General features: G+C 41.8%; 2 protein-coding genes across 10 annotated transcripts in view; both read right to left on the reverse strand.

Moving 5' to 3' along the window:
• Nucleotides 1–6,690, reverse strand: part of VWA2 (von Willebrand factor A domain containing 2) — a 45,318-nt gene extending 38,628 nt beyond the window's left edge. Inside the window, exon 1 of the mRNA XM_072804751.1 lies at nt 6,500–6,690. Within this exon, the coding sequence (XP_072660852.1) occupies nt 6,500–6,690 (191 nt within the window). The remainder of the gene's footprint in view (nt 1–6,499) is intronic.
• Nucleotides 6,691–14,898: 8,208 nt separating this feature from the next.
• Nucleotides 14,899–27,220, reverse strand: part of TDRD1 (tudor domain containing 1) — a 53,366-nt gene continuing 41,044 nt past the window's right edge. For 6 of the 9 annotated variants that reach the window (XM_072805222.1, XM_072805220.1, XM_072805218.1 and 3 more), the window contains 8 exons: nt 25,739–26,014; nt 24,707–24,826; nt 23,487–23,603; nt 19,763–19,930; nt 18,717–18,938; nt 18,052–18,098; nt 17,882–17,969; nt 14,899–15,371 (listed from right to left, as the gene is read on the reverse strand). In XM_072805222.1, coding sequence (XP_072661323.1) covers nt 15,154–15,371; nt 17,882–17,969; nt 18,052–18,098; nt 18,717–18,938; nt 19,763–19,930; nt 23,487–23,603; nt 24,707–24,826; nt 25,739–26,014 — 1,256 coding nt within the window. In that variant the 3' untranslated portion in view covers nt 14,899–15,153. Of the gene's footprint in view, nt 15,372–17,876; nt 17,970–18,051; nt 18,099–18,716; nt 18,939–19,762; nt 19,931–23,486; nt 23,604–24,706; nt 24,827–25,738; nt 26,015–27,220 lie in introns of all 9 variants that reach the window. The other 3 variants (XM_072805223.1, XM_072805226.1, XM_072805225.1) reach the window with 3 other exon arrangements.

Consider the following 27,220-nt stretch of genomic DNA (forward strand, 5'->3'; position numbering starts at 1 on the left):
CATTGAGAACACGTCTCCCAGCTGCAGCAACAAAACAGAACGTGAGTCCTCACTGAGAGGGTTCTGAGCAGGCTGGGAGCAAGGGCTGCCTTGGAAATCAAAATTCTCCAAGAAATGTAGATTCTCTTGCAAGAAAGTTTAAAATGACCCAGCTCGTGTTCCTATCAGGTGCTACTGCCAGACGTACTTGGAACTGCAGGAAATTTGAATAAACGGTGGGCAGTGCTTCAAGGGACAGCACTGACCCCTCAGGCCTGCGTTCCTTCTCTCAGGAAGCAGGCTCTGGGGACCGAGAGGGTCATGACAAGGTGTGGAAGGGGAAGCTCAGAGTGAATGAGCTGGACACACCTGAGAGATGACAGGAGGGTCACAGAGGCACACAAGTGCCAGTGTGCATGTGTTGGGGGCAGTCCCTGACAGTCACACACCTTGGGTCTCCAGCTCCTAATCCAGCATGCTTGCCTTGGACCATGCCGCTTCTGGCTCTGAGGTCAGCTCTGGGACCCTGAGCCCCCGCTCAGAACTCCATCCAGGCAGAAAAGGCACACCTGCAGGTGACTAGGCCAGGGAGGGGCTGCACCCGGAGTCCGGGAACCCCACTTCTCATGGGATGACATGGATGCCTTGTTTACAACACAAGGAGGCTGGGCCGGATGCTGCTAAGGTGGCCTCTGGTGGCAAATATCTCCATCGGGGACCTATGATGGTCAGACCTTACTCTACTCTATTCAGCTTCTTGGATTGCAAACATTTCTGAAACAAAGTAGATCAGACGTCCCAATCAGCTGATAGTCTTTGTGCCTCAAATGACCGTGAGGCTCACATCTTCCCCTAATCTAAGTGGCCAGTGGAGAGTGAATATTAGAAAAGCAAGAGAGTCAGGAGCTCTCACAGAGGTAAAGATGGACAGAGAGGATACAGGTGGTGTGGCTGACGCAGTTCCTGTTACCTTCCCACCCGGCACATGCCAGCAAGACAGACCTTCCCTTTCCCCCAAAACACCTTTCCTTTCCTCTCACTCCAAACAACAGATGAAGGACAAGTTCCTGGCAGGGTTAAGGCTTGGGGACAAGAGACAGTGCAATGCTGTCCAGTCCTTAGGCTCAGGATGATTTCTAGGGCCACAGCTCTGACCCTGGGCACATGCAGGATTCTGAGGCCAATCGATTTTTTTTTTTTAAATAAAAGCAGGATTCTAGCAGCCTCCCCAGGCTGCCATGAAGTATCAAAGGTTCCTAATGCAGAGTAAGGCACTCAGGAAACATGGTGTCCCCTCCCTCTGCTATGAAACAAACCAAAGCAACTCCGTCTTGCTCTTATGTGCCTCTGCATGCCTAGGTGAATTTTTTTTTTTTTCGGAATCTTCTAAGTGTCTGCTCATTAAAACAAAATTTATGTTGGCAATCTGCAAATCAATGCAAGAAGTCAAATGCCCCCCGATATGTGTGTAGACCAGATGGTGCTGGCTCTGGGACCTCAGCACCACCTCCCTCCCGTGTGCCCACAGCACGGCCCGTCATCTCACACAGCCCACCCTGAAACTGCCTGCTTATATGTTTATCTCGCCTGCCAGGTGGCAAAAGCCTCAGGGACTGAATTGTGGTCTCTGCTGGAGCCCCAGCCGCCTGCGCTTGTCTGGCACACAGTAGGTGAGATGTGTGCTTGCTGGGTAAACTACACACCAGCACGCCTACTTCCAGACGAATCTTTGTGCTCACTACACTCACTGCATTCTTTTTTTATGCCAAGATAAATGAAATGAATGCCACTTTGGTGCTGGTGAAGTATTAATAGCACTCTTTGCTGTCTGTTCCCACCCATCATCTAAAAACATTCAGTCTACCCCCATACCAAAACCTGCTTGCAATACTAATTCCACATGCTAAACACAACCTTGCATCTAAAAACTTTTTTTTTAAGGATGAATTTCATAGTAAAAATCCAACAGCTACTACCATCTAGTGAGCAGTAAAAATACCATGTGTCTAACACCAGGGTCCATACTGCTGCATAGTTTTGCTATTAATCCTTGCAGTCAACCAGTAAGAGTGTTATCCCCAAATTACAGATGAAAAAACTGAGGCACAGAAAAGTTGTTTTGCCCCAGGTTACACAGCTCATCAGTGGATCATTTTCCCTTCTGGCCTCCCAGTGATCTGTTCAACCCATCCCCTTCCTGATTCTGGGAGATTAAAGTAGAGGAACAGGAGCATAATTAAAAATCTGCCACCTGAATCTGCCCTTTGGCAGTTTTCCACAAGCTAATATCTGCCAGCAACTCCCACACTCAGCACACAATGTGAAAAGATTTCCAGAACTCTTTGCATTCTTGTACACAGTAGTCAGGAGTGGTCTGCAACCTAGGGCAGAAACAATCATTAGTTCCCAAGTAAGCCTTGTCAAGCCTTTTCCATTGCAAACACCTCACTCCTCATTTGTTCCTTTTTGTCATATTACTCATGTTAATCCCACATTATTCCTGGCTCCTGGGGCCCTCACACATGGGCCCAGCAGCTCTTCACCCCCTTGCCCTCCCTCTTCTGGTTCCACGCAGCACCCCCCAGCACTGAGGGCAGAAGGTAAGTCAGGTTGGCTGCAGGGCTCCACAAAACACAGGGATTACACTTGCCATAATACAGGAAGAAACAAAGGCAAAAAAAAAAAAAAAAAAAAAAAAGGCTACTTTTGAAAAAGAAGAGCCAGATTGGCAAGAGTTGAAGGCAGTTTTGCAGGACAATGCCTGCCTTTTCCTCTATGATTGGAAATGAAATAAGTTCGAGGTGTAAAAGGAAACCACCTCCACCTCCTTACAAAATGCAATGCCAACCCCAAAATATTAGATTAGCCTCTGGCAGCCTCCTCTCAATCAGTTAGATGGAAATCTGAGCCCTTTACAAGAACAGGCAACACCTGAACAGACAGACTTTAAAATCGGAGGTAAAAGCATCAAGCTAGGAAGCCCCTGCTGTCTTTCACTATAATACTCAGCTGCCTTGGCCTTTTGGCAAAACACTTGGTTCAGGCCCAGGGACTCGGACCACATGTTTCTAGGTTGATAGAGCAGAGGGAGCATATTGAAAGCTGCTCAGGAAAAGTCATGCTCCCTCTAAAAGAATCACAAATTATTAGAATCCAACAGTTGGAAAACCAGAAGCCAGCACCAAGGGATGAATGATGTGCTGCACGGATTCCCTGGTCAGACAGGCATGAATCTCAGGGCTCCCTACTCTCGACACACCTGCTGGGAGACATTTGTAGCCAAGAGGGATTCTGATGTTTGCTCTGATGATATTTGAAAACCCCCTAAGACCCAAGTTCATTGGATTTTGGGAAGCAGGAGTATAAGAGAATGCACATAGGACTATAAGTCCAGAGACAGAATTCCAGACTAGTTCTGCTTTTGACTACCTGGGTGACTGCAAAAGGAACAGCTTCCCTGGTCTCGGGGTCATTCATCTAGCAACTGGGGTGAATCTCAGTTTCACAAACTCTGGAACTCAGGCCGCGCTGTATAACGATCCAGTGAAACAGGATGTGAACATCCCTCCTAATGGTAAAACACTTTCTAGGGACACTTGAGTGGCTCAGCGGTTGACTGTCTGCCTTCGGCTCGGGGCATGATCCCCGGGTCCTGGGATCCAGTCCTGCATCAGGCTCCCCACAGGGAGCCTGGTTCTCCCTCTGCCTGTGTCTCTGCCTCTCTCTGTGTGTCTCTCATGAATAAATAAATAAAATCTTTAAAAATAAATAAAATAAAATCTTTAATATAAAACCCTTTCTACATGTACAATGTTAAAGAATGGTCATGACATTTAATAGATTAATACCTATAACCCCATAGAGCAGACATGATCATTCCTAATTTTATACATAAGAAAATGGTCTCATAGAAGTTGAGACCCAAGGTTGAAGAGCTGGTGAACCACAAGTCTGGAATCCAGCCCAGGTCTTCTGACATGGGCAGCCTGGCTGTGCAAGAAACATGCAGTAAACAGAAGTGCAAAGAGCAATAGGGCATTGGAAAGCCCAGACATGAGCCTCTCAGTAAATTCCTTCACCTCAGTCTTTCAATTTCCTTCCCTCAATAGTGGGGGTGACAACATCCATCCTATTTACCCAAGAAGGATGCCAGGATCACATGAGACCACAGTGCAAAAGTGTCCTGGGTGAGGGCAAAGTTTCCTAAATGGAGAGTAAGGAAACCCAGTAGAAGAGAAGGGACTCAGATCAGGAAAGGGAATGAAGGATCCAAAAGAGTAATCACATTGAGGGCAGGGCCACAGGTAAGCCTGTGGGTAAGGACGGAAGAGGTCTGGAGCTGTCTACAAAATGAAGGGTAAACTAAAGAAAGGGGACCTCCAGTGCATTCAGGTGTCCCAGGGAGCTGGCCTTGGGTGATGCTGCAGCAGGGGCTGGAAAGGCCTCCCTCCCCCTCGTGCAGCATCCCCGGGAAACCTACATGAGCCTTGCGGATGATGGGAGGGGTTTATTTTATTTGGAAAAATAAATTCCTTGTAGGATAAAATTAAAAGTTGGGATGAAAATTTAAAATTTTGTTGCATTCCTCCTGATGAAAATTCTTCTTAAACTGAATCTGTGTAGTGCAGAAGCACAAACGTTTGAGGACAACTGCTCTAAAACATCTCACAGTGTTCCTGACCCTTCCAACGATATAAGAATTTCACTTCCTCAACAAAAACTATAAAGCATCTGCCCTGTGCCCAGCACCTTGTCAGGTATTGGGGGCACAATGAAAATACTCTGCAAGATACACACAAGATGGGGGCACTAGTAACAAAGGCTCTTTATTTACACCAGGTTATCCCAAATGTCATCATTTGCCAATTAATGACTGTGCCATTTATACAGCTCATTAAAAACCTAGGAGTCTGGGTTCCTGGGGTGTCTTTTGCCCTCTCGAGGTCTGTTTCCTCATCTGTAAGAATATGGGCATCTATGATTCACTTCGAAGGGGACCAGAGCCTCTGGGGGGAAGGGGGCAGTTACTCCAAGCTTTGGATGGTAGGCCAAAAACTAGATTTAAAGAAAAATAGGTCACTGATGGTTTTCAAACAGGTGTGATGAAGGAATTCCCTTGTCTCTTCCCTAGGATTTGTCTGGGGACCTTGTCTGGAAAATTCTTACACCATCAAGAGACAGTTCTGGGTTGGATTTCTACAAAAGAAGAGTTAAGGACCATATCCTAGGTGAAGAACAGCCCATGGAGCCTTGTGCCTCCATCAGCAACAAGAAGAGAATGGCTGTAGGCTGGCTGCTGAAAGCCAACAGCACTAAACAAATTCACTCACATGGCCTTTGCCAACTGCAGTGGTACCTCTCTGACTTTTCTGACTTGTTCCTACTCTTTTCTGACTCTTTCCTCAACAAATGCACATTTCTTACTATAATGCCACAACGGAAGCCAGACAGACTTTGAATTTTTACATCTGAAATTATAAAACATTTAAAGGTGGGGGGGGGGGAGGATTGTTTAATTAGAGAACCTCAAAATTTGAAAGTCATACAGGTTCTGATTATTCAGTTCCAAGACACCAAACACACTGCAGGTGTCCCCACTTAAAGGCCCCTCTTGGCTGGAGAGCCACAGATTCCACAGGGGCAGGAAGGTGCCTCCTCCCTTTTCTGCCTGGGTACCCATTAGTTTTTTAAATCAATGCCACCTGGCAAGTTTCAAAGGTGCAATTCTGAGGCCCTCCGTGTACTCTCCCAGCAGGTGGCCAAGCGCCCAGGCCCCAAGGAGGAGGAATGCAGGAAGGGGTGGGGGTGGGGGATCCCCCGTGATGCGGAATCACCAGGAGTACAGATCCCCCAGCCTCCCCATGCCCAGGGGCAAGTGGCTTTGGACGGCCCTTCTAGGGCTCTTCTTGCAGAGGCTTCGCTGGGGCGGGGGGAGAGGGGGGGGACTCCACTGCTGAGAAAACCGCACAGGAGTCCCCTTAACGGCAGCACACGCCCTGAGGAGCATGTCCCCAAAGCATTTATCAGAAAGCTGAGTCCCCCCCCCCCCCCCCCCCGCAGCCTCCCGGTCAGGAGAATCGCTGTCCCAGGCAGGTCGGGGTTAGTACCTGGCTCCGTCCTCCACCCACAGCACCGAGCCCTGCCCCTTACCTGTGCTCGGCGCCGCGGACCCCTGCGCCCTCCGCACGGCCCGTGCCCAGGCCGCCGGCCGGGAGCCCCGCGCGAGGAGGTGCGCGCCAGGTGCGCTCTGCCCCGGGACGCCCGCGGCCCGGGGAGCGCTCAGGTGCGGCGCCAACAAAGCCGAACAAAGCCCGCAACGCGGCGTCCACGCGGGGCCGCAGGGGGCCGCGCGTCCCCACCCCGGGAGCGCCACCTGGGACCCGGCGCCCCCACCCCCCCGCCCGAGGCCGCTGGCGGGGTCCGGGGTGCGGGGTGCGGGGCCGGCTGGGGCTGGGGCTGGGGCTGGGGCTGGGGCTGGGGCTGGGGCTGGGGCCGGGGCCGGGGCTGGGGCTGGGCTCACCCGGACGAGCGCGGCGGGGAGCGCACGGCGGGCGGGCGGCGCGGCTGCAGAGCTGGCCCTGGGGCTCGGCTCGGGCCAGGGGGCGCTGCAGGCCCGCGGGAGGGGCGCGGGGGGTGGGGAGCCACGTGGGCACCTGTTGTTCGCCGCGAGGGGAGGCGGCGAGCGCGGCGCTCCGGGAACTGAGCCTGCATCGCTCCTCGGGCTTGACAACACTGTGGCCACGGCCCGCAAATAAGCCAAAGTACTTACCTGCGCGCGGGTCTCCGGCCTCTGAGCGGGGGAGCGGGGAACGCTGGCACCCCTGTCGACTCCGCAGGATTTATTGCTCAGATCCGTGCGAAAATGTTGGCTTTGGCATCGCTTCTATTTGTCGCGGCAAATGCCGTTTACCTGCCTGTGCAGTTCTTGCAGGTGGGAAGTAATAAGCGGGTCTTTTTGGCCGGCGTCCTCGATTAAGCCTAGGAGGTGCCGGATTTTTAAAAATCAAATGATAGCGAGCAAAATGGCATAATGCCCATATATCGTTAAGCACTGAGTAAGTGTTGGCTATTCCTGCATAATCTATAGTTTCATGTTTCATCAATAAGGTGTCATTTGCACAATGTGTGTTCGTCGCAAAGAAAATGCCTGTGAGGAATTTGCAGAACCACACCTATTTCACCACCCAGAGATAATCACTGTTAGCAGGGTGTGTGTTCTTCCAGTGTCCTTCTACTCACATAAAAATTTACATTTTCAGTTCAGTCCATACACACCATAACAATCAACAATTTCTTTTTGAACATCTATACTTTTAGCCACTACTTTGTTCTAATGTATTTAACCTACTGTTGAACATTGACTTTTTTTAAAAAAGATTTTTATTTATTCATGAGAGACACAGGCAGAGGGAGAAGCAGGCTCCACACAGGGAGCCTGATGTGGGACTCGATCCCCGGTCTCCAGGATCACGCCCTGGGCTGAGGGCGGTGCTAAACCACTGAGCCACTTGGGCTGCCTGAACATTAACTTTTAATTATAGAATTAGGCGTTTGTTTTTGTTCACTTACTTGGAGCAGAGTGCAAGAAGGTAAATTTCTAGATTATAGGGTATAGGCAATTTAAGGCTTCTGATGTGTATTGTCAAACTTCCCTGTAGGAACATCAAACTGTTTCCTCTTTTCCATACCCCTCCATTATTCCTGGAAATTTCAGTCCAATAGACCAAGTTTACATTTTTCCTTTAAAACAAATTAAGACATTTCACTTTGTCTCATTGTCAGTTGATTTCCAACATTCCCAACACTGACAGCTTCCAGTGAAAGTGACCTGTGATAAGTAAATCTTTCAAATTCACAGAATTGGGGGAAAGGAGGATTCATTTTTCACCTAATTCCTTCCAACACTAGGTAAAAATGGAGCCATGCCAGAGCAGCATAAGCAATACAGGAGACCCATGCAGGGGAACTTAGCAGATCTAAATGCTTAGTGGAAGAAAGGGGGGTGTTGTATCTCTACTTCTGGATCGGCATGGTCTCACAGAAAGGTAATGCAAGTAAATAGGTCATTTTAAATGTTCTAGCTGCCACGTTTTAAAAAGCGTAAAGGAATAGTTGAAACTAATATTAGCCCAGATCCCAAATATCTTGTGTAACCAATGTAAAATATATAGTCTTCAGAATTCTGTATTTCATTTTATAGCACACCTCAATTTGGACTGGCCATATTTTAAGTGTCCAATAGCCACATGTAGGGAATGTCCTGTGCCACTGCAGAGGTTTGAGAAGGGCAGACCAAGTCTTGCCAAAAGTGGAAATTTCATAGCTGACAGCCCTCTCTCCCACCTGTTACGATTGGTTGCTAAGCTAACATTTATCAGCACATCTTGACCCAATAAGGTCTACCTTAGAGAAGTCAGATTTCAGGCATGCCTGAGGGGCTCAGTGGTTGAGCCTCTGCCTTTGGCTCAGGATGTGATCCTGGAGTTCCAGGATCAAGTCCTGCATCAGGCTCCTGCATGGAGCCATGGAGCCTGCTTCTCCCTCTGCCTATGTCTCTGTGTCTCTGACTCCCATGAATAAGTAAAATCTTTAACAAAAAAGCCAGATTTCAATTCTGGACGCTGACAGCTTGATGGCTTTAACTGGGGGGCATTTCACATTTTCATTCCATTAATCCTGGAGTAGTAAAAGGCTACAACTATAAATACTGGTGGAGCTACCAGTTGCTTCAAACTCCTTCACATCAAAGTATAGTCCTGTCAGATCTGGCAAACGTGCATACAGGGTAGAGGGAAAGGCAGGAGACCAGGCTACGGAGAATGGGAGAGGTGGAGGCTTTTTACACAAAGCTGGGCAGCTACTCCTGTTATCCACAGCAAATCCTTGTTTGTAAAGATTTGTGGAAATTTTAAAAAGTCATTGACCATCACCCCAAAGAGTTTGTGAGGCTCTTGCTTCCAAGGACTTACCTTATCCATCTTTGTAGCCCCAATACTTGCTAACTCTATGACGTGCCTTTATACAACATGAATTGTCCTATACAGCATGCCTCGGTGAACATACAAGGCATGAAAACATCTATGAATTTCATGCAGAGAGTAATTGGGGACTTCAGGACTCAGCAATACAAAGGAGACCCCCCCAGTGTTGTGGAATGACCATTGCTTTGGAAATGAGGGAATCGGGGGTTTCCGATCCAGCTCTCCCACCTACTGGCTTTGTGAGAGAGAAAAGATGCTTCACTTTTAAATGCTCAGTTTTCTGGCCTATAAAATTACAGGTTTAGGAGTGCAATGGTTCCCAAACCTGTGGAAGCCCCAAATTATTTGTACCTCGTCCCCCTAAATGATGAAAGCTAGGTGGAACAGGTATGAAAAGACCCAGAGGAGGATAGGTTATAGAACTGCAAATGTGGATTTCCCAGAACTCACTAGAAAGGTAAAAGAACAGGAAACCACATATTAAAATGGCCAAGAAATCATCCCAGAAGAAACAAAGGGCCTGATTCTCAAGTGCTCCACAGGCAGCACATTATTAAGCCAGAGTAAAACCCACAGAGCAAAGGGCAGTGAAAGAACAATGTCGTGGCAGGGGGACTTGAGGAACAGAAACACTGCATCTCAAAGCCCTAGAGACCCTTAGGTTTGGGGTAAGCACCAACTGCTCTAAGAGCTAAAGCATACAACCCAACTCCTTAAGACAATGAGAAGAATCACACACAAGGTTATTGGATTTATTTTTGGGAAATGGAATGCTTTCTGGCTGAATAAGGAAACACAGAATGCCTCCAAAGGCAAGGGCTTGGGTAACAGTCATTTGACCAACACCCAAAACTGTAAGCACTTCTCCTAACTGCCAATACTTCCAAATTTTTATCTTCAGTTTTTACACATGGATGATTGCCATACTGTGTGTTGAATGCATTCTGAGAGGAATCTGGGCCCAACCTTGGGGGCAGAATGGGCTTATTATAAGCCTCAGTCTGTCTCATTTCCTGGAAGGTTTATCAGTACAAGGTTTTAAGAGTAGCATCACTTCAGTGTCTGAAGGTAAAAAGGAAAGTGCAGGAAAATGGATGAGGCTGGGCAGTTCAAGTCTTCAGTGAAACCAATTCCAGGTTATCTGAAGGCTACTGCTGAGGTTCGAGGCTTCCTAGGGAAGTGGACAGCCGTGTCTAAGCGGGAACTTGACTCACATTCAGGGCAGCAAAAAGCTTGTCAGATTTCTGGGTGAGCCTCTGCCACTCCAACCCTGTGCACACATGCAGTAGTCTTACTATAACTTGAACCTTGCTTTAATTCTGGCAAGCAAAACATCACCCTAGGAATCGGAGTGTTTGGAATCACAGGCTGCCCTCCAATTCCTTTCATCTGGAAAAACAAGGCAAAAACCATCCTTGAGAATCCTGTGTGTTTAATGAGTAAACACAGTGTGGGTGCATGACCAGCTACAGAACCACCTACACTGGTGAGTAGCCTCGGGCTACTACTCTCCAGCCTGCCCCAGAAGGGATCAGTTTGCCCAGTCTGGGCAGTAGTTGTGTTATGATGAGCCCACCAGTTACACTAATAGTTTACCACTCTGGGCTGGCAGCTTCCCAGGAGCAAGTCTTGTGATCACTTAATTCCCCTCTTGGAATATGTCTGTTGAGGGCCCTGCAGGCAGATAAAGATCCTCATCTACTGGTTTTCTGGCACGCTTACTATATAGCGGGAGAGCTCAAGTTCAGCATATTAACAACCTCCATTCAGTTTTGTGACTTTTACATGTCTAGTTGCCCCAGGCGAAAGAATTCTACCAAAAAAAAAAAGGCATATCAAATATACTTCCACATCCACACCTTTATCTCAATATTTACATGGCCTCTGCCAAAGGTTAATTTGATTATACAGTTTCAGCAATATTGTACTTATCTGACTGAACTATGTATTTTGAGGGAAATGGAACACCCAAATCAGAAGGTGTGATAGATCATACATGACCCTAATGCACAATAAACACAGCACCTACCTTGATCCCAGGTAAGTAGCTAGAGGTCAATAAATACTTGAATGTTAATTAAAATAGGTCCAGTAGAGGATTATAGAACATTAATTCAGATCTCTACTTGTGAAACTAGTGCTATAGATTAATTAGTATTCGTCTCTTTGGGGGAACAAGACAAATAGGTGGACCACCAAGTAATATTAAACTCCACTTAAACTCTTTGTATTCGGATTTCTAGTACCATAAAAAACAGTGGAATCTAAGAAACTGACTTATTTTTTTTATGTGTTCTTTGACTTGCTTCTCTAATGTTCCACTATGAAAAGGCCAATTTTGTGATTACTTGGTTTTCATCTGCATTTTCATGGTGGCTGGAATTGAACTGAGAATGAACTAATCTTCCATTGCTCCTACTATATAGAGAAAGTTAGCAAAACAGCAGCCACAAGAACATAAGAATGAAAAAGTGAAAGAATTTTGAGCAAAGCAGCACACATTTTCATCTAATAAAAGTGGAATGTTTGAACTTTTATTTTTAAATAAATTTATTTTTAATTGGTGTTCAATTTGCCAATGTACAGAATACAGAACACCCAGTGCTCATCCCGTCAAGTGCCCACCTCAGTGCCCGCCACCCAGTCACCCCGACCCCCTGCCCTCCTCCCCTTCCACCACCCCTAGGTTCATTTCCCAGAGTTTGGAGTCTTCCATGTTCTGTCTCCCTTTCTGATATTTCCCACTCATTTTTTTCTCCTTTCCCCTTTATTCCCCTTCACTATTTTATATTCCCCAAATGAATGAGACCATATAATGTTTGTCCTTCTCCAATTGATTTATTTCACTCAGCATAATACCCTCCAGTTCCATCCACGTCGAAGCAAATGGTGGGTATTTGTCGTTTCTAACGGCTGAGTAATATTCCATTGTATACACAGACCACATCTTTATCCATTCATCTTTCGATGGACACCGAGGCTCCTTCCAGTGTGGCTATTGTAGACATTGCTGCTATAAACATCTGGGTGCAGGTGTCCTGGCGCTTCATTGCATCTGCTTCTTTGGGGTAAATCCCCAGCAGTGCAATTGCTGGGTCATAGGGCAGATCTATTTTTAACTCTTTGAAGAACCTCCACAATTTTCCAGAGTGGCTGCACCAGTTCACATTCCCACCAACAGTGTAAGAGGGTTCCCCTCTCTCCACATCCTCTCCAACATTTGTGGTTTCCTGCCTTGTTAATTTTCCCCATTCTCACTGGTGTGAGGTGGTATCTCATTGTGGTTTTGATTTGTATTTCCCTGATAGCCAGTGATGCAAAGCATTTTCTCATGTGCGTGTTGGCCATGTCTATGTCTTCCTCTGTGAGATTTCTGTTCATGTCTTTTGCCCATTTCATGATTGGATTGTTTCTTTGCTGTTGAGTTTAATAAGTTCTTTATAGATCTTGGAAACTAGCCCTTAATCTGATACATCATTTGCAAATATCTTCTCCCATTCTGTAGGTTGTCTTTGAGTTTTGTTGACTGTATCCTTTGCTGTGCAAAAGCTTATCTTGATGAAATCCCAATAGTTCATTCTTGCTTTTGTTTCTTTTGCCTTCGTGGTTGTATCTTGCAAGAAGTTACTGTGGCCATGTTCAAAAAGGGTGTTGCCTGTGTTCTCCTCTAGGATTTTGATGGACTCTTGTATCACATTTAGATCTTTCATCCATTTTGAGTTTATCTTCCTGTATGGTGCAAGAGAGTGGTCTAGTTTCATTCTTCTGCATGTGGATGTCCAATTTTCCCAGCACCATTTATTGAAGAGACTGTGTTTTTTCCAGTGGATAGTCTTTCCTCCTTTGTCGAACATTAGTTGACCATAAAGTTGAGGGTCCACTTCTGGATTCTCTATTCTGTTCCATTGATCTATGTGTCTGTTTTTGTGCCAGTACCATACTGTCTTGATGACCACAGCTTTGTAGTACAACCTGAAATCTGGCATTGTGATGCCCCCAGATATGGTTTTCTTTTTTAAAATTCCCCTGGCTATTCGGGGTCTTTTCTGATTACACACAAATCTTAAAATAATTTGTTCTAACTCTCTGAAGAAAGTCCATGGTATTTTGATAGGGATTGCATTAAATGTGTAAATTGCCCTGGGTAACATTGGCATTTTCACAATATTAATTCTTCCAATCCATGAGCATCGAATATTTTTCCATCTCTTTGTGTCTTCCTCAATTTCTTTCAGAAGTGTTCTATAGTTTGTAGGGTATAGATCCTTTACCTCTTTGGTTAGGTTTTTTCCTAGGTATCTTATGCTTTTGGGTGCAAATGTAAATGGGATTGACTCCTTAATTTCTCTTTCTTCAGTCTCATTGTTAGTGTATAGAAATGCCACTGACTTCTGGGCGTTGATTTTGTATGCTGCCATGCTACCAAATTGCTGTATGAGTTCTAGTAATCTTGGGGTGGAGTCTTTTGGGTTTTCTATGTAGAGTATCATGTCATCGGCAAAGAGAAGGAGTTTGACTTCTTCTTTGCCAATTTGAATGCCTTTTCTTTCTTTTTGTTGCCTGATTGCTGAGGCTAGGACTTCTAGTACTATGTTGAACAGCAGTGGTGAGAGTGGACATCCCTGTCTTGTTCCTGATCTTAGGGGAAAGGCTCCTAGTGCTTCCCCATTGAGAATGATATTTGCCGTGGGCTTTTCGTAGATGGCTTTTAAGATGTTGAGGAATATTCCCTCTATCCCTACACTCTGAAGACTTTTGATCAGGAATGGATGCTGTATTTTGTCAAATGCTTTCTCTGCATCTATTCAAAGGATCATATGGTTCTTGTTTTTTCTCTTGCTGATATGATGAATCACATTGATTGTTTTACGAGTGTTGAACCAGTCTTGCATCCTGGGGATAAATCCTACTTGGTCATAGTGAATAATCTTCTTAATGTACTGTTGGATCCTATTGGCTAGTATTTTGTTGAGAATTTTTGCATCCATGTTCATCAGGGATATTGGTCTATAATTCTTTTTGGTGGGGTCTTTGTCTGGTTTTGGAATTAACGTGATGCTGGCCTCATAGAACGAGTTTGGAAGTATTCCATCTCTTTCTATCTTTCCAAACAGCTTTAGTAGAATAGGTATGGTTTCTTCTTTAAACGTTTGATAGAATTCCCCTGGGAAGCCATCTGGCCCTGGACTTTTGTGTCTTGGGAGGTTTCTTTTTTTTTTTTTTAATTTTTATTTATTCATGATAGGCACACAGTGAGAGAGAGAGAGGCAGAGACACAGGCAGAGGGAGAAGCAGGCTCCATGCACCAGGAGCCTGACATGGGATTCAATCCCGGATCTCCAGGATTGCGCCCTGGGCCAAAGGCAGGCGCCAAACCACTGCGCCACCCAGGGATCCCTCTTGGGAGGTTTCTGATGACTGCTTTAATTGAACTTTTTACATGAGCAAAAATTCCATGTAACCTGGCTGACATGTTACCAGTTAAAAGCAAAAAAAAAAAAAAGGTTTTAATTTCTTCTTTGAGTCGGTGACAACATCTTAGGTTTGTTGGAGTCTGATACTTAAATCATGGAAAAATTCCCAAACAGAAACTTACAGGCTAGCAGGAAAGTCAGTTGGTCCATAATTCTGCACATGAGATTACCTTATGTGATTCAAGAAAAATAAGTACTCTTATTTTTAACTTAAGTTGTTAACCATATATTTTGGGAAATGTAAATCCTACTGACAATAAAAAAGTCTAAGTGGCTGCTGATTTGGAAGGATGTGGATAGCAGGAGCAGAAAAGAGCAAATTCCTTTCCCTCAGAGTGGTTAAGAGCCTACGGACAGACTGGTACCCTAAGGCCAAAAGCAGAGAGATCCAAGTCAGGGTTGAGGGAAAGCAGCTGATGACCTCACAGAGTGAACAGGAAAAGAGGAGCCAGGACTAAAGCAACAACAAGCCAAAGAACATTTATTATGTGGAAGAGGCAGATGATGACAGGGAGAGCAGGGCACATTTTATTATGAAGTATTTCAAACATACAAACAAATCCAAAAAAATAAAACTCCTACACATCAAGTAGATTTATCTTCTAGTAACATGAAGCCCGTATTTTCTTCAATACCTTTAAGTCCTAAAAATTTATATATACAGTAGAAAGTCCCTGTGTATCCCTTCTTGATATCCCCATAAACATGGTATGAAACTTTCATGCAAGATTTATTTGGGAGGAAGAACTCAGAGAGAAAAATAAAACTACCCAACCTAACAGAAGAATGGCAGGCAAACAAAGACAGAGGCACAGGAGACAACATTCCCAATAAACAAAAAAATAAAAATAAAAAAAAATAAGATGCTGTGCTGCCGGGAAGTCTAACCTTCGCTGTCTCCTTTCTTCTACATATTTATCTCTGAGAAAGACTGCTTCTGAAAGAGAAAAATCAACTCTCATTATGCCTTATATAGAAACTCCATCACTATGTTTTTTTTTTATATATTATTTATTCATGAGAGACACAGAGACATAGGCAGAGGGAGAAACAAACCGAACACTTTTAACTGAAAGTATACATTCAAGTCAGGTCTGACGGTTAAAGAAATCCGCGCCGTGCTATGTGTTAACTACAGCCATTTGTATTACCCTTGACCAATGTAAACCATAGCTGTACTCTCCTTTTCAGATAGAAAATTTTCTATTAACTTGTGTGTTGAAGTACTTATTTGTCATGTCTAAGCCACAGATACCAGTTTTCTCTTCTCATCACAATACTACTTGGGGGGCAATTTTACAGTTATTAACAAATTTCTCCAGAAAAAAACTAAACACTTCCATTTGAAATCTATTTTCTCTGTGTCTAGGAAGAACAATTTAAAAGGGTAAATGTTCAACTATACTTTCACCACAACGAAGCAAGTATGCCTAAGCAACCGTGTATGTAATTTTTTGTAATATAACCCCCTGGTACCCTGCCCTCCACAACTGATCTAAGAACACTGTAGTGGAAAGAGAGCGGCTTGGGGTCTAAGACCTGGTTCCCTGTGTGTGCATCCTGTGCAGCTGTTCAACCTCTCTGAGCCTCAGCCTCATCTGTACAAGGGGGTGTGCTTTCTTTTCAGGGGTACTCTGATGATTAAATACGTGACTAGATGTTCAAACGTTTTTAAGATAATATATAAAGTGTTTCACTATATTCAGATGTGGATATAATATTTATTCCCACAGTAAAGGAAAAGTCAGTTCAACTACTATGCTTTATTTAAAACAGCTTTTTTTTTTTTTTTTCCTTAAAGCAATCTTTGGGGAGCTCCCTGGGTGGCTCAGTGGTTCAGCGCCTGCCTTTGGCCCAGGGTGTGATCCTGGGGTCCCAGGATCAAGACCCGCGTCGGGCTCTCGGAATGGAGCCTGCTTCTCCCTCTGCCTGTGTCCCTGCCTCTCTGTGTGTCCATCATGAATAAATAAATAAAATCTTAAAAAAAAAAAACAATCTTCATAGAAACAAAAGAAAATCTACCTTTCATCTTGTGTGTTAGCACTCTCAAAACCCTTATGGAAAAGATAAAGATTAAAAAAAATATGATAATTTGGCACTAGGACTAAATTCTAGAAGTTCGTGTCACTGTATATCCCTTCATCTATGAAGTAATCATTAAATTTAAGATTCTACCTTATTTTTTATTTTTTTAAATTTAAAATTTTAAACTCAAGTACACAAAGACAGCAGTCAGTATTGAAACTGCATGTATTAACAAGGACTAAAGGTTGTAACTGCAACTATAGGTCAGCGTTTATTAGAAATAACACAAAACTTGTAAAGGAAATACATGAGGAGGCTCAAAATTGCTGCTCTAGCATTAATGACACGCAACTTAGAATTCAGTTACACTTTCTTAGAAACAACACAACTGCACTGCCACAGTGAACCGAGAAGACAGCTCACAGCAGGCCCTGCTAGAGAGCTATCCCACCCCTGGAAGGCACTACCACCCGCAGAGCCACTCAAAGGGGCTGACACAGGCTGTGCTTCAGCCAACAAGAATACACATACTAAATCATAGTAAATCAAAAGATCATTTGCTTTTGGCAGGAATTTTATCAGTCAGACAAGGCAGGAAGGATGATTTCATTTTAATCAGAAATTCTAATTGGCTAACTGATCACGAAGTACTTTCTGAGGGCTATCTTGGAACAAAGCATCCCAAACAGTACAAAAGCAGGGGAACTTTTGTTTAAAACACACTAATTATTGCCTGTAAGCACCAGAATCACCATGGCCAAAGGCGAAGAAGTTTTGTTTGGAAATGAAATACACTATCAGTGCAGCCCCCTTTCTATTCTTGGCCCTTTAGAACTGCTTCACAAAAAGTGCTAAACAGGGGGTGCCTGGGTTAAGAGTCCAACTCTTGGTTTTGGCTCAGGTCATGATCTCAGGATTGTTAAGACTGAGCCCCAAGTCCGGCGCTAAACTCTGTAGGAAATCTTCTGGAGAATTTCTGTCTCCCTTTGCCCCCTCCCCATCCCACTTCCATGCTAATACATAAATCTTTTTTTAAGTGCTAAACATTTTTATAGCAGTATGCACAAGTGAGAGTTAATTCCACACCTAGATACACAGAATTTAAGGCAGAGCTTCATCTCACAATGTTTACAAGTCCCTCCAGGTTTATCAGTAATGTGAGCATTCAGAATTAAACAACAGTAAGGTGAGTGGCCGCAACCTGAACAGCCCTGGACCCAATCCCATTAGCAGTGCCAAAGTAAGAGTATCAAAACCTAGAAGACAGCAAAAACATTACAACCAGACCTCAGATCATTAGGTCACAAAATAAAGAACCGCTGCATGATGTGTTTCACACCATCAATTCTACCCTGACATGCCTGGAGATGTCCTGTTGATGGTTACAGAAGTGGTGAAAACATTAAACTTAACTTACTTAACTTTTTAACAATTTTTTCATTTCAATACATTTATTTTGATTTGTTGGATTATTTAAGAGGAAGAGAAGAATCTGTTCATGTTTTTCAACCTATGGAAGAAGAAAAAATAGTATTATTTCATTTCTAAAAATGTAATGAGTATTAATTTCACTTCAAGGAAATTCTACCCACTTGTTTCTGTAACTCTGTGCAACAGCAATTCATCCTGCATGTCTTTTCTAAAAGCAAGTACAAAAGACTATTAAAGAATATACACCATAATGAATTAAAAAACTGAGTCGTCTGAATATACACAGCTCTACCCCTTAGGCATGGGTTCTAACTATAAAAGACTTAATTAACTTCTCCCTTGGGCTTTATTATTTTCTACTACTGAGCCCTGGGTTTCACCAAAGTAACGTCCCCATCTCCAAAATTCTAGGTCTTTTGCCTATCATATGTGGGATATCTCTTCAGCCAAGGGCAAGCCTTCCAAATAATCATCTTAAGAGATAACTATGAGATCCAATCGCAAACATACAAACTCTTCTCACTTTGGTCAGGATCGAATGTAGTTGGAAGTCATTCTGAATGCTAGACATTTCTAAAACTCTCAGAATCAATGCTATCTCCAATGGGATCACTCAACTCTGCTGAGTCTAAGCTAAGGAAAATCTGGACTGGGAGGCCTGCTTCTATCCAGTGGGTCCCCTGAGGTGGCAGCATGAGTCTTACAAAGGGGAAGGATGAAAGAAACATGACCACAGAGACTAAGGATAAACCAAGTCACCTACATGGATTACATCTGTTCTTAATTACACTTATATTTGTCATTAAACTTGAAAAAATATACGTACTTAAAGTACTTTGCTTTTTAGATGTGATGCTTTTTGCCAGACCATATGTCACCAGCTTATCAGCTAGATTGACAGTAACATTTCCAGAGAATTTCTCAACTGACACTGTATGGACATTCTTGGTAATTCCTTTTACAGAAAGCATTACACTCTGATTCAACATGAAATTTTTTAGTAGTTCCATTACTAATTGAGAGCAGCTTCCATTCAATTCCATCAGTCCTGGGAAAAAAAACCTGAAATATTAATCTTCGAGCCCCTTTAAAAAAGATAAATATTTACATATATCATCTAAAGATAATAAGCAAAAGTCTCACTTTAGCTGGCTTGGGTAAGCTTTGATGTACTACTGCTGTTGCATTAAAAAAAAAAATCACTCAAAAAATACTCATTGGTCCCTATTACCTGTCAAACACTAATCTAGGTCTAGAGGGAATAAAGCAGACAACTGTCTGTTGCCATGGACCTATGTCCATTATAATGGGAGAAGCAAACAATAATATGTTCCAACTCTCTCCCTGAGTCAAAACCAAGCAAACTAAGAGGCAACGAGTGAGTTTTTATCTGCTAGGACCACTATGTAATGAAATCAGGAGTAAGAGTAAAAAGCTACTTTAACACTCATTCACTTTATTCAACCACCAACTAAAGAGCTAAACATGTGCAGATAGAGTACACAGTAAAGTAGTCCCAAGTGGTATTATCTCTGTCTCCAAAGAGAGCACCGTGACAGAGCCTAGAAGCTCTTGGATAAGGCTCAGATGGCCTACTTCTCCCTGGCCTTGCCACTTCTAGCTGTGCAATCTGGGGCCAAACAATCTCTGAACAACAAATGAGCTACCAATGTAATTTCTGTGACAATGAAATAAAGGATGAAAGATAGGTTTCTTTTTGTTTGTTTGTTTGTTTTTGTTAGCTCTGCTTGATATTCAGAAGTCTGAGCAGTTTCTGAAATGCCCATTTGATTCAGACAGAGGCTACAAAACAGAGGAGAAAAAAGAAAAATCACACAGATATCCCAATCGGAAAGTGACTTGACTGCCTACCTTCAAGTGAACATTTAATAATTTGGAAAGGAAGCTCCAGGTGGCTGATAGAAATTGGCTGCACTCTGGAAAGAGGCAGAGTTTCAAGGTTTCCATAATCTGCATAGAGCACTTTCACTTCGGCATCTGATGTCCCCAGAACAATGGCACGGTACCAGAAATCATCATCTGAAAATATGATGGAAGCTCAGGTAAGAAGTTACATACAATGACCCTCTTCCCCTCCCTTAAGATGGTTATTCACAGTTACATTTACATCAGTGAGAAATTCATGCCAACATTTCTGGTTAGAGTCCAGATGAAACACAAGCATCACCTCCATTCTTTCCAGATGCTACTAAAAAGATAACTACATGATTAAAAAGAAAATGGCACAAAACCACAAGGATATAGAGGACAAGAGAGAAGACAATGTAATATTGGAAGCTGGAAAGCAGATGGCAGGAATGGAAATGATTTAGCAGAGTTCAACCAAAGCTGGCTATGGGGAAGCAAAGAGGCATCTTCATTTGCATCCTGAATCCCAAGCCCTAATAATTTTTTTTTTTAATTTTTATTTATTTATGATAGTCACAGAGAGAGAGAGAGAGAGAGAGAGGCAGAGACACAGGCAGAGGGAGAAGCAGGCTCCATGCACCGGGAGCCCCATGTGGGATTCGATCCTGGGTCTCCAGGATCGCGCCCTGGGCCAAAGGCAGGCGCCAAACCGCTGCGCCACCCAGGGATCCCCCAAGCCCTAATAATTAATGCATTCCAAGATAATAGTGAGGATGGAGCTGAAAATGAGGGCTGAGTAAAGAAAGCAAACTTACTTCTCAAGACATCTGAATAGTTTATAAAACACATTTACACATACTTATTTTTAAAGCTGCTAAAGAGGACGATCAGTTTTATGTTCACGTGTTTTAATAAAGCTTAGAATGTCCTCCCTATTTCCAGGCATCTGCTCCTACTCAAGAGCAGAAGACTAGAGGTTTCTTCTCCAGAGAGGATGAACCAGATAGACTACTAGACTCAATAAGAGGAAGAAATTTACCAAGAACACTGTTGGGCAAGCTATGCACACCAACCAGGAGACAATGATTCCACCAAGTGAAATGCACTTCAAGATACCAACAGCAGGAGCCTCAGTGAAATGGCACAGCTCCATGACCCAACAGTGAAGGCCAGCAGTGTACAAGCTCTGCCCACAAAGAAGCTTCCAATTAACTTTTAAGTGCCCCACTGCAAGTCAACAACAAAGGATCACCAGACATTTGAAGAAAGCTTCCAATGTGACAGAGTAGAACAAAACAGGAACTCAAGAAAACAGGGAGAAGACAGGGACAATTAGAAGAATGATACTAAAATCTGCTAACAAAATCGCCTTTCATCCTTGAAATAAGAGCAAGTCAGCATTAAAGACACACATTTGAAAAAAGAAACAAAAAAGCTACTGAAACTAGATATGTGGTATCAAAAGTGAAATACTCAATAAACTGAAGATAGAATCAAGGAACTCTTATAAAAAACAAAAAAATTGAAAGAGAACAGGAAACTTAGCAGAAGAATTTCAAGTCCAATATTAGAATATTTGGAGTTCCTTAGGGTACCTGGGTGGCTCAGTTAAATATCTGACTCTTGGTTTTTAACTCAGGTCACAATCTCAGGGTCTTGAGATTGAGCCCTGTGTGGGCTCCATGCTCAGCAGGGGGTCTGCTTGAGATTCTCTCTATCCCTCTCTCCCTCTACTCCCTCCCCATTGTTCTCTCTCCAAAATAAATCTTAAAAAAAAAAAAATTATCTGGAGTTTCTAACAGAATAGGAAATGAAAGAAGGTAATAAAAAAAATTTCAGAAAAATTTCTCAAAACCGAAGCTCATCAATTTCTAGACTTAAGGGCCCACCCAGTATGAGTGCCCAACACAATAGTGAAAACTAGTACCAAGTCACATTATGAATTTCAAAACATGTAATAAAGAGATTACCAACAGTTCCAGAAAGGGGAAAATAAAATACAAAGTTTGGAGACTCTAAATGACCTCTCTCTTAACCAGCAACATCAACAGCTAAAAAACAATAAAAGCAGGACACATGGCTGGCTGAGTTAGTGGAGCTTGAGGCTCCGGATCTTGGGGTTGTGATTTCAAGCCCCATGCTGGGTGTAGAGATTACTTAAAAATAAAAAATCTTAAAATAACAAAAGCAATGTTTTCAAAATTTTAAGGGAAAGAGGATTTCCAATCTAGAATTCTGTATCTAGGCAAGCTATTAATTAACTATCAGGGTAAAATCAACATTTTTTCAAACATGGAAGTACATGGGGAGATAACAGAAAATTTATCTTACACGTACCTTTTTCAGCTTCTGGAGGATGGGATATAACCAAATATTATAATAAATCCAAAGTAAGGATTTCAGAAAACAAGGTGACACGAGGAAGGGAGAAACGGAGCCAACATGGTGGGATGGGAGAGAAATCTAAACACAAGGGAGTGGTGTTGAAACAACCCCAATATGATGATGAAGGAAAACTTCCAGGGTGATCACTCAAGTCTGGAGAACAAGCAGTCTAGATAGGAGGTTAGAAGGCTGCAAGCACTAGCAATGTAATAAAAGCTGACAAAGTACATGAAGTGTTCACTAGGAGAATTTATTTTTAAAATAATTTTATTTATTTATTAATGAGAGACAGAGAGAGAGAGAGAGAGAGAGAGAAGCAAGTTCCATGGAGGGAGCCCGACATGGGACTCAATCCCGGGTCTCCAGGATCAGGCCCTGGGTTCAAGGCAGCGCTAAACCACTGAGCCACCTGGGCTGCCCTCAATAGGAGAATTTACACCAATGCAGAGAACTGGAGATAATCAGTGAGAATATACAAAACACTAATAACAACAAAGGCTGCAAAAGAGATACGTAACCATGAATCTCATAGGTCATGGTATACTATGTAGCTAGGCTGTGAATAGTGTTTATGCAATTCCAATAAAGTAATTGTAAATACTCATCTAACCAAAAATTGCGACACATTTCTATCAGGAAGAAAGGGAGGGAAAGTATAGATCCAGGTATCATACAAAAGAAAAGCAAAACTAAAAATACATTTAACTGTGTATCTAAATTTAAAGATTTTTTAAATGAATTCCATGTGGGCAACAGATCAAAAGCATTTTAAATCCATTGCTGGCAAGAGAAAGATGACATGGGCCCACTCACAAACTTTTGGTACATATGGACATTTCCTTAAGATGCCTACAGACCAATATGCTTCTGAAATTTACAAAACAATTTACATCCTTTGACTCAGGAATTCCTCAAATTTCTGTCCAAGAATTTTTACTCTAAGTATTATTTTTATTCCTAAAACATATTTGTTAACTTTTAATATGAAATATTAAACAACAGGATAATGGCTAAAGCATACCTGATTTAACAAGTCTAAGGCACTCATTCTTTTAGCAAATTCATAAAGTTCTATAAATTATTTGCAATTCCTCCACATATATTATCAGTCCACCATATAGAGTTATCTAAAGCTAATTATCTAGAAATACTGATAGATTTGTAAATATCTACCTATATCCTTACCTAAATATAATCTATAATTATAGAACAGAGAAGCTAAATGACCCCAACACATGAATCAAACCTACAATCTTGCTGTTAATCTAACAAAATACACAAAATTTCATCTAAAAGAGAACCAAATAATTCCTCTTTAATATTTTACCTAAAAGAACCTTACTTGTGTATTTGGCACAGCACACATCTCCAATTTTGGGTCTGTAAGACAATTGGCTTTTCTGAGTATTGCAATATTCTAACAATTCAGCTGTCAATATATTCAATCTTTCCTGATCTCCTGAAACATAAGAAGGCAATCTTTTGTGAAGAAATTTGCAGTGCTGTTTAGACAGTATATAAAAAGAATGTCAAATTGAATCACTAAAAAACAAAATCTGTTTACATTTATATTTTAAGAATATATAAAACCAATAGTGCTTACCTTATACAAAAGGGATGTAATACTGGGAGGGAGTAAGAAGGAAGCCTCTGGACAGCTAACTTCTAGATCAGGGTGGTTGTACCAATGTGTTCATACTATAGAAACTTATTAAGTCATCCTTTGACAATTTTTCGGTATACTTTTCATTTCGGTATGTTACAGTTAATAAGATAAAATGAAATATTTCCAATTCATCAGGATTCAATAACCCTAAGTCCCTGCTTTCCACTACACAAATTAAAGATGATTATTTGGATCCCAGAGATAGATTTAAGAGCACTTGTTGGCATCACAATTTGTGGTTTGACCATTTGAAACAAAGATTCACTTTCTCAGCCTTCAAGTACCTGCAATTATGTTGAATAGCCATCATCCACCTTGCATTAACTCTCCTTCTGACACTACTAGGATAAACTCAAATATATTGAAGAGATTTCTTAATTATAAACTTCCACGAAACAAGAAAGAAAACATTTATATGCTACTTTACTAAGGAGTAGGTCCAGTATAAAACATTTCTCTAAGTTTCTAAGCTATAAAAACACTGATTATAGACTGATTACAAAGTATTTTCAATATACCAAAATTTTTTTAAAAGGTCATAGAAGGTTAGCTTTGTAAATGCAATTCAACATAGATAGTATCTATTTTTGTGGTGGTATATTTTTTAAAAATAAATTATACAGTGGTTAAGGACACCATTTCCTTATAAAAAGCTGTAGATTTGACTGTGTTGGGTAGGTGCTAAATGCAAAAGCATTTCCCTTCATGCTCTCATTTGTGTTTGTATAACTAAATATGCCTGAAATGTTATAATGGCCAATTTTTCCTTAAAACACTGCACAAAACAAAAATCACTAGCCTTCCCTTCTCTATCACTTCCTAAAGGGTTCAGATAAGCATTTTATTATACAGTTAAAAAGATGAGCATAAATGTGTCTCAAATTTTGGTTTCTTACCTGGCATCTCACTTGGTAGAGCATAAAATAAATGTGGGCTTACAATTTCTAATATGCTTGCTTGTACAGTTTTATTAACTGGCAATTCTATCGTCCTCCACTGCTCAGCTAAAGAGACGGCTGAAAACATACAAAACAGATCTTGTATAAAACAGATCAAAGTTGTTTTTCTCTCCCAGTTATATATTTAATCACTTAATTTATTCATCAACTAGTAACGTTCACAAATCTCTAAAATGACAATCTGTATTTTCACAAAAACAATCTATTCAATTTGAGGGATTCTGTTAAAAAAAAAAAAAGTCCAACCAGGATCCCTGGGTGGCGCAGCGGTTTGGCGCCTGCCTTTGGCCCAGGGCACGATCCTGGAGACCCGGGATCGAATCCCACGTCGGGTTCCGGTACATGGAGCCTGCTTCTCCCTCTGCCTGTGTCTCTGCACCCCCCCCTCTATCATAAATAAATTTAAAACAAAAATTTAAAAAAAAAAGTCCAACCTAGAATGAGAATTTTTGACCTACCACACTCCATTTCTAAAGTATATTAAAGTATATTTAATGTAGTATATTTCCATTTCTGTAAGTATATTTAATTTAACTCTTATAAATGATTCACTTTAGGGGCTATATAATTGTATGATGCAAGATTATCTGATAAATAATTACAGTGTTTAATAAAGCCATGTTTCAATAAATACTATTTTTTTAAAGACATTAATTTGAGAGAGAATGTGCATGTGCAGGAGGAGCAGAGGAGGAGACTCCATGCTGAGCACAGAGCCCAATGTAGGACTTAATGTCCAGGCCCGGAGATCCCTCCCAGCCAGAGCTGAAAACAAGAGTCAAACGCTCAACCGACTGTACCACTCAGCCACCCAAATAAATACTAATTTTAATAACCTATTATTAACCTACTTCCACAAGCACGTATTCCTACGGAAAAACTGCATCACTTGGATAGAAAAAGTTTTGTAGCCTCCAAAAGCAAAGGATAACATAAATTTAAATAACAAATCAATGGTTTAAATGTTACCTTGAAGCCCCATGACATCAACTTGAAGATTATATTTACCCACAGATCTATTATTTGTCATGTCTTTACGTGGTGAGCTAGTTCTTAAAACCAGATATTCATCAATCAGAACATCATTAATTATTCTGGGGTAAGAAGTGGAGAGATCAGTGAGCTTGATTCCCAATCCCTGTCCAGTGATTTCAACCACTCGGGCTTGGAGTTTTATCCCTGCAACGCACATCTGAAATCTTGCTATGGCTTCTTCAGTCCAATGCTTGTTTCTAGGCTGTATATCTGGCAAATAAGAATAGCATTAAAAAGAATTCTGTGCCCAAGCTGCATTTTTGCTTCAACAGCGTCTGGAACTGGCCTTGACCAGTTTGGGCCAGGCATTTTGAATATCTTTTTTCAATGTTCAATTACATTTCTACACCTTTCATGCCTGAGTTACATATAACACATTGGTAAACATACTAACTGGAGTTTTAGGAGGCTCAGAAACTTCCCTTACTTTCCCCACTAGTGTATCTTTACCTGGCATTTTTCCAATAGGCAAAAATATGGTTAAAAGCCATCACTGTACTCTGTTACACAGACAATGATGAGTTACTAATTATTCTGGTAGAAGACATCAGCCATACATTTTCACTTCTCTGGACAGTTTTCTAATGATTTCAAAATGTTAAACAACCAAAAATTATTTTTCTGATAATTTTGGTTTATCCCCTTATTTTTATAATAGTAATCCTCAAACTTGAGTGTGCATCTGGATTACCTACAGGGCTCATTAAAACAGATTTCAGGGCCATATTCTAGAATTTCCAATTTAGTGGATCTTGGTTGGGAACTAAGAATCTGCAGTTTAAGTTCTCAAGTTGATGCTGCTTGTCCGGAGGCCACATATTTTTTTTTTTTTTTTTTTTAACATGGAGGCCACATCTTAAGCACAGACATAAAACATGGTAATTAAAAATGATCTGAAACATATTTAGTTAAGTAGAAAGAAAACATGCAAAAGGAAAGATAAAAAGCATCTATGCTTCCAGACATAAGCACTATTAACATTTTGTTATCAAATATTCCATAATTTTCATGTGCATATGCAAAGAAACCTTTGCAATAATAACAGCTATTATGGATATAATGCCAGGTAGCGTTAAGTGCTTTATATTTTTATCTCTTCTATTCTTAATGACTCTTTGAGGAAGAGGATAGAAACAGATGAGAAAACAGATGCACCAGAGACTTTGAATCACTTGCTAAGATTCTCACAGTAGGTAGGAGAGTAGGTTCCAGAGCCTGTCCTTATAATTATAATGCTGTCCTGTATCTCTTTTGTAACTTGCATGCTTCATGTACCTCATGAACAATTCTTTACATTAATAATACTTGGTTAACATCCCTTTAATTTCTGGGTGATAAGAGGAAACAATTAAAATCAAACTCTGCATGCCAGAAAAATTGTTTCTAAGCATTCATTTAGCCCTCACAACAATCAAC

This window comes from Canis lupus, chromosome 29 (assembly GCF_048164855.1).
Source record: "Canis lupus baileyi chromosome 29, mCanLup2.hap1, whole genome shotgun sequence".
In the NCBI taxonomy this organism is placed as follows: domain Eukaryota; kingdom Metazoa; phylum Chordata; class Mammalia; order Carnivora; family Canidae; genus Canis; species Canis lupus.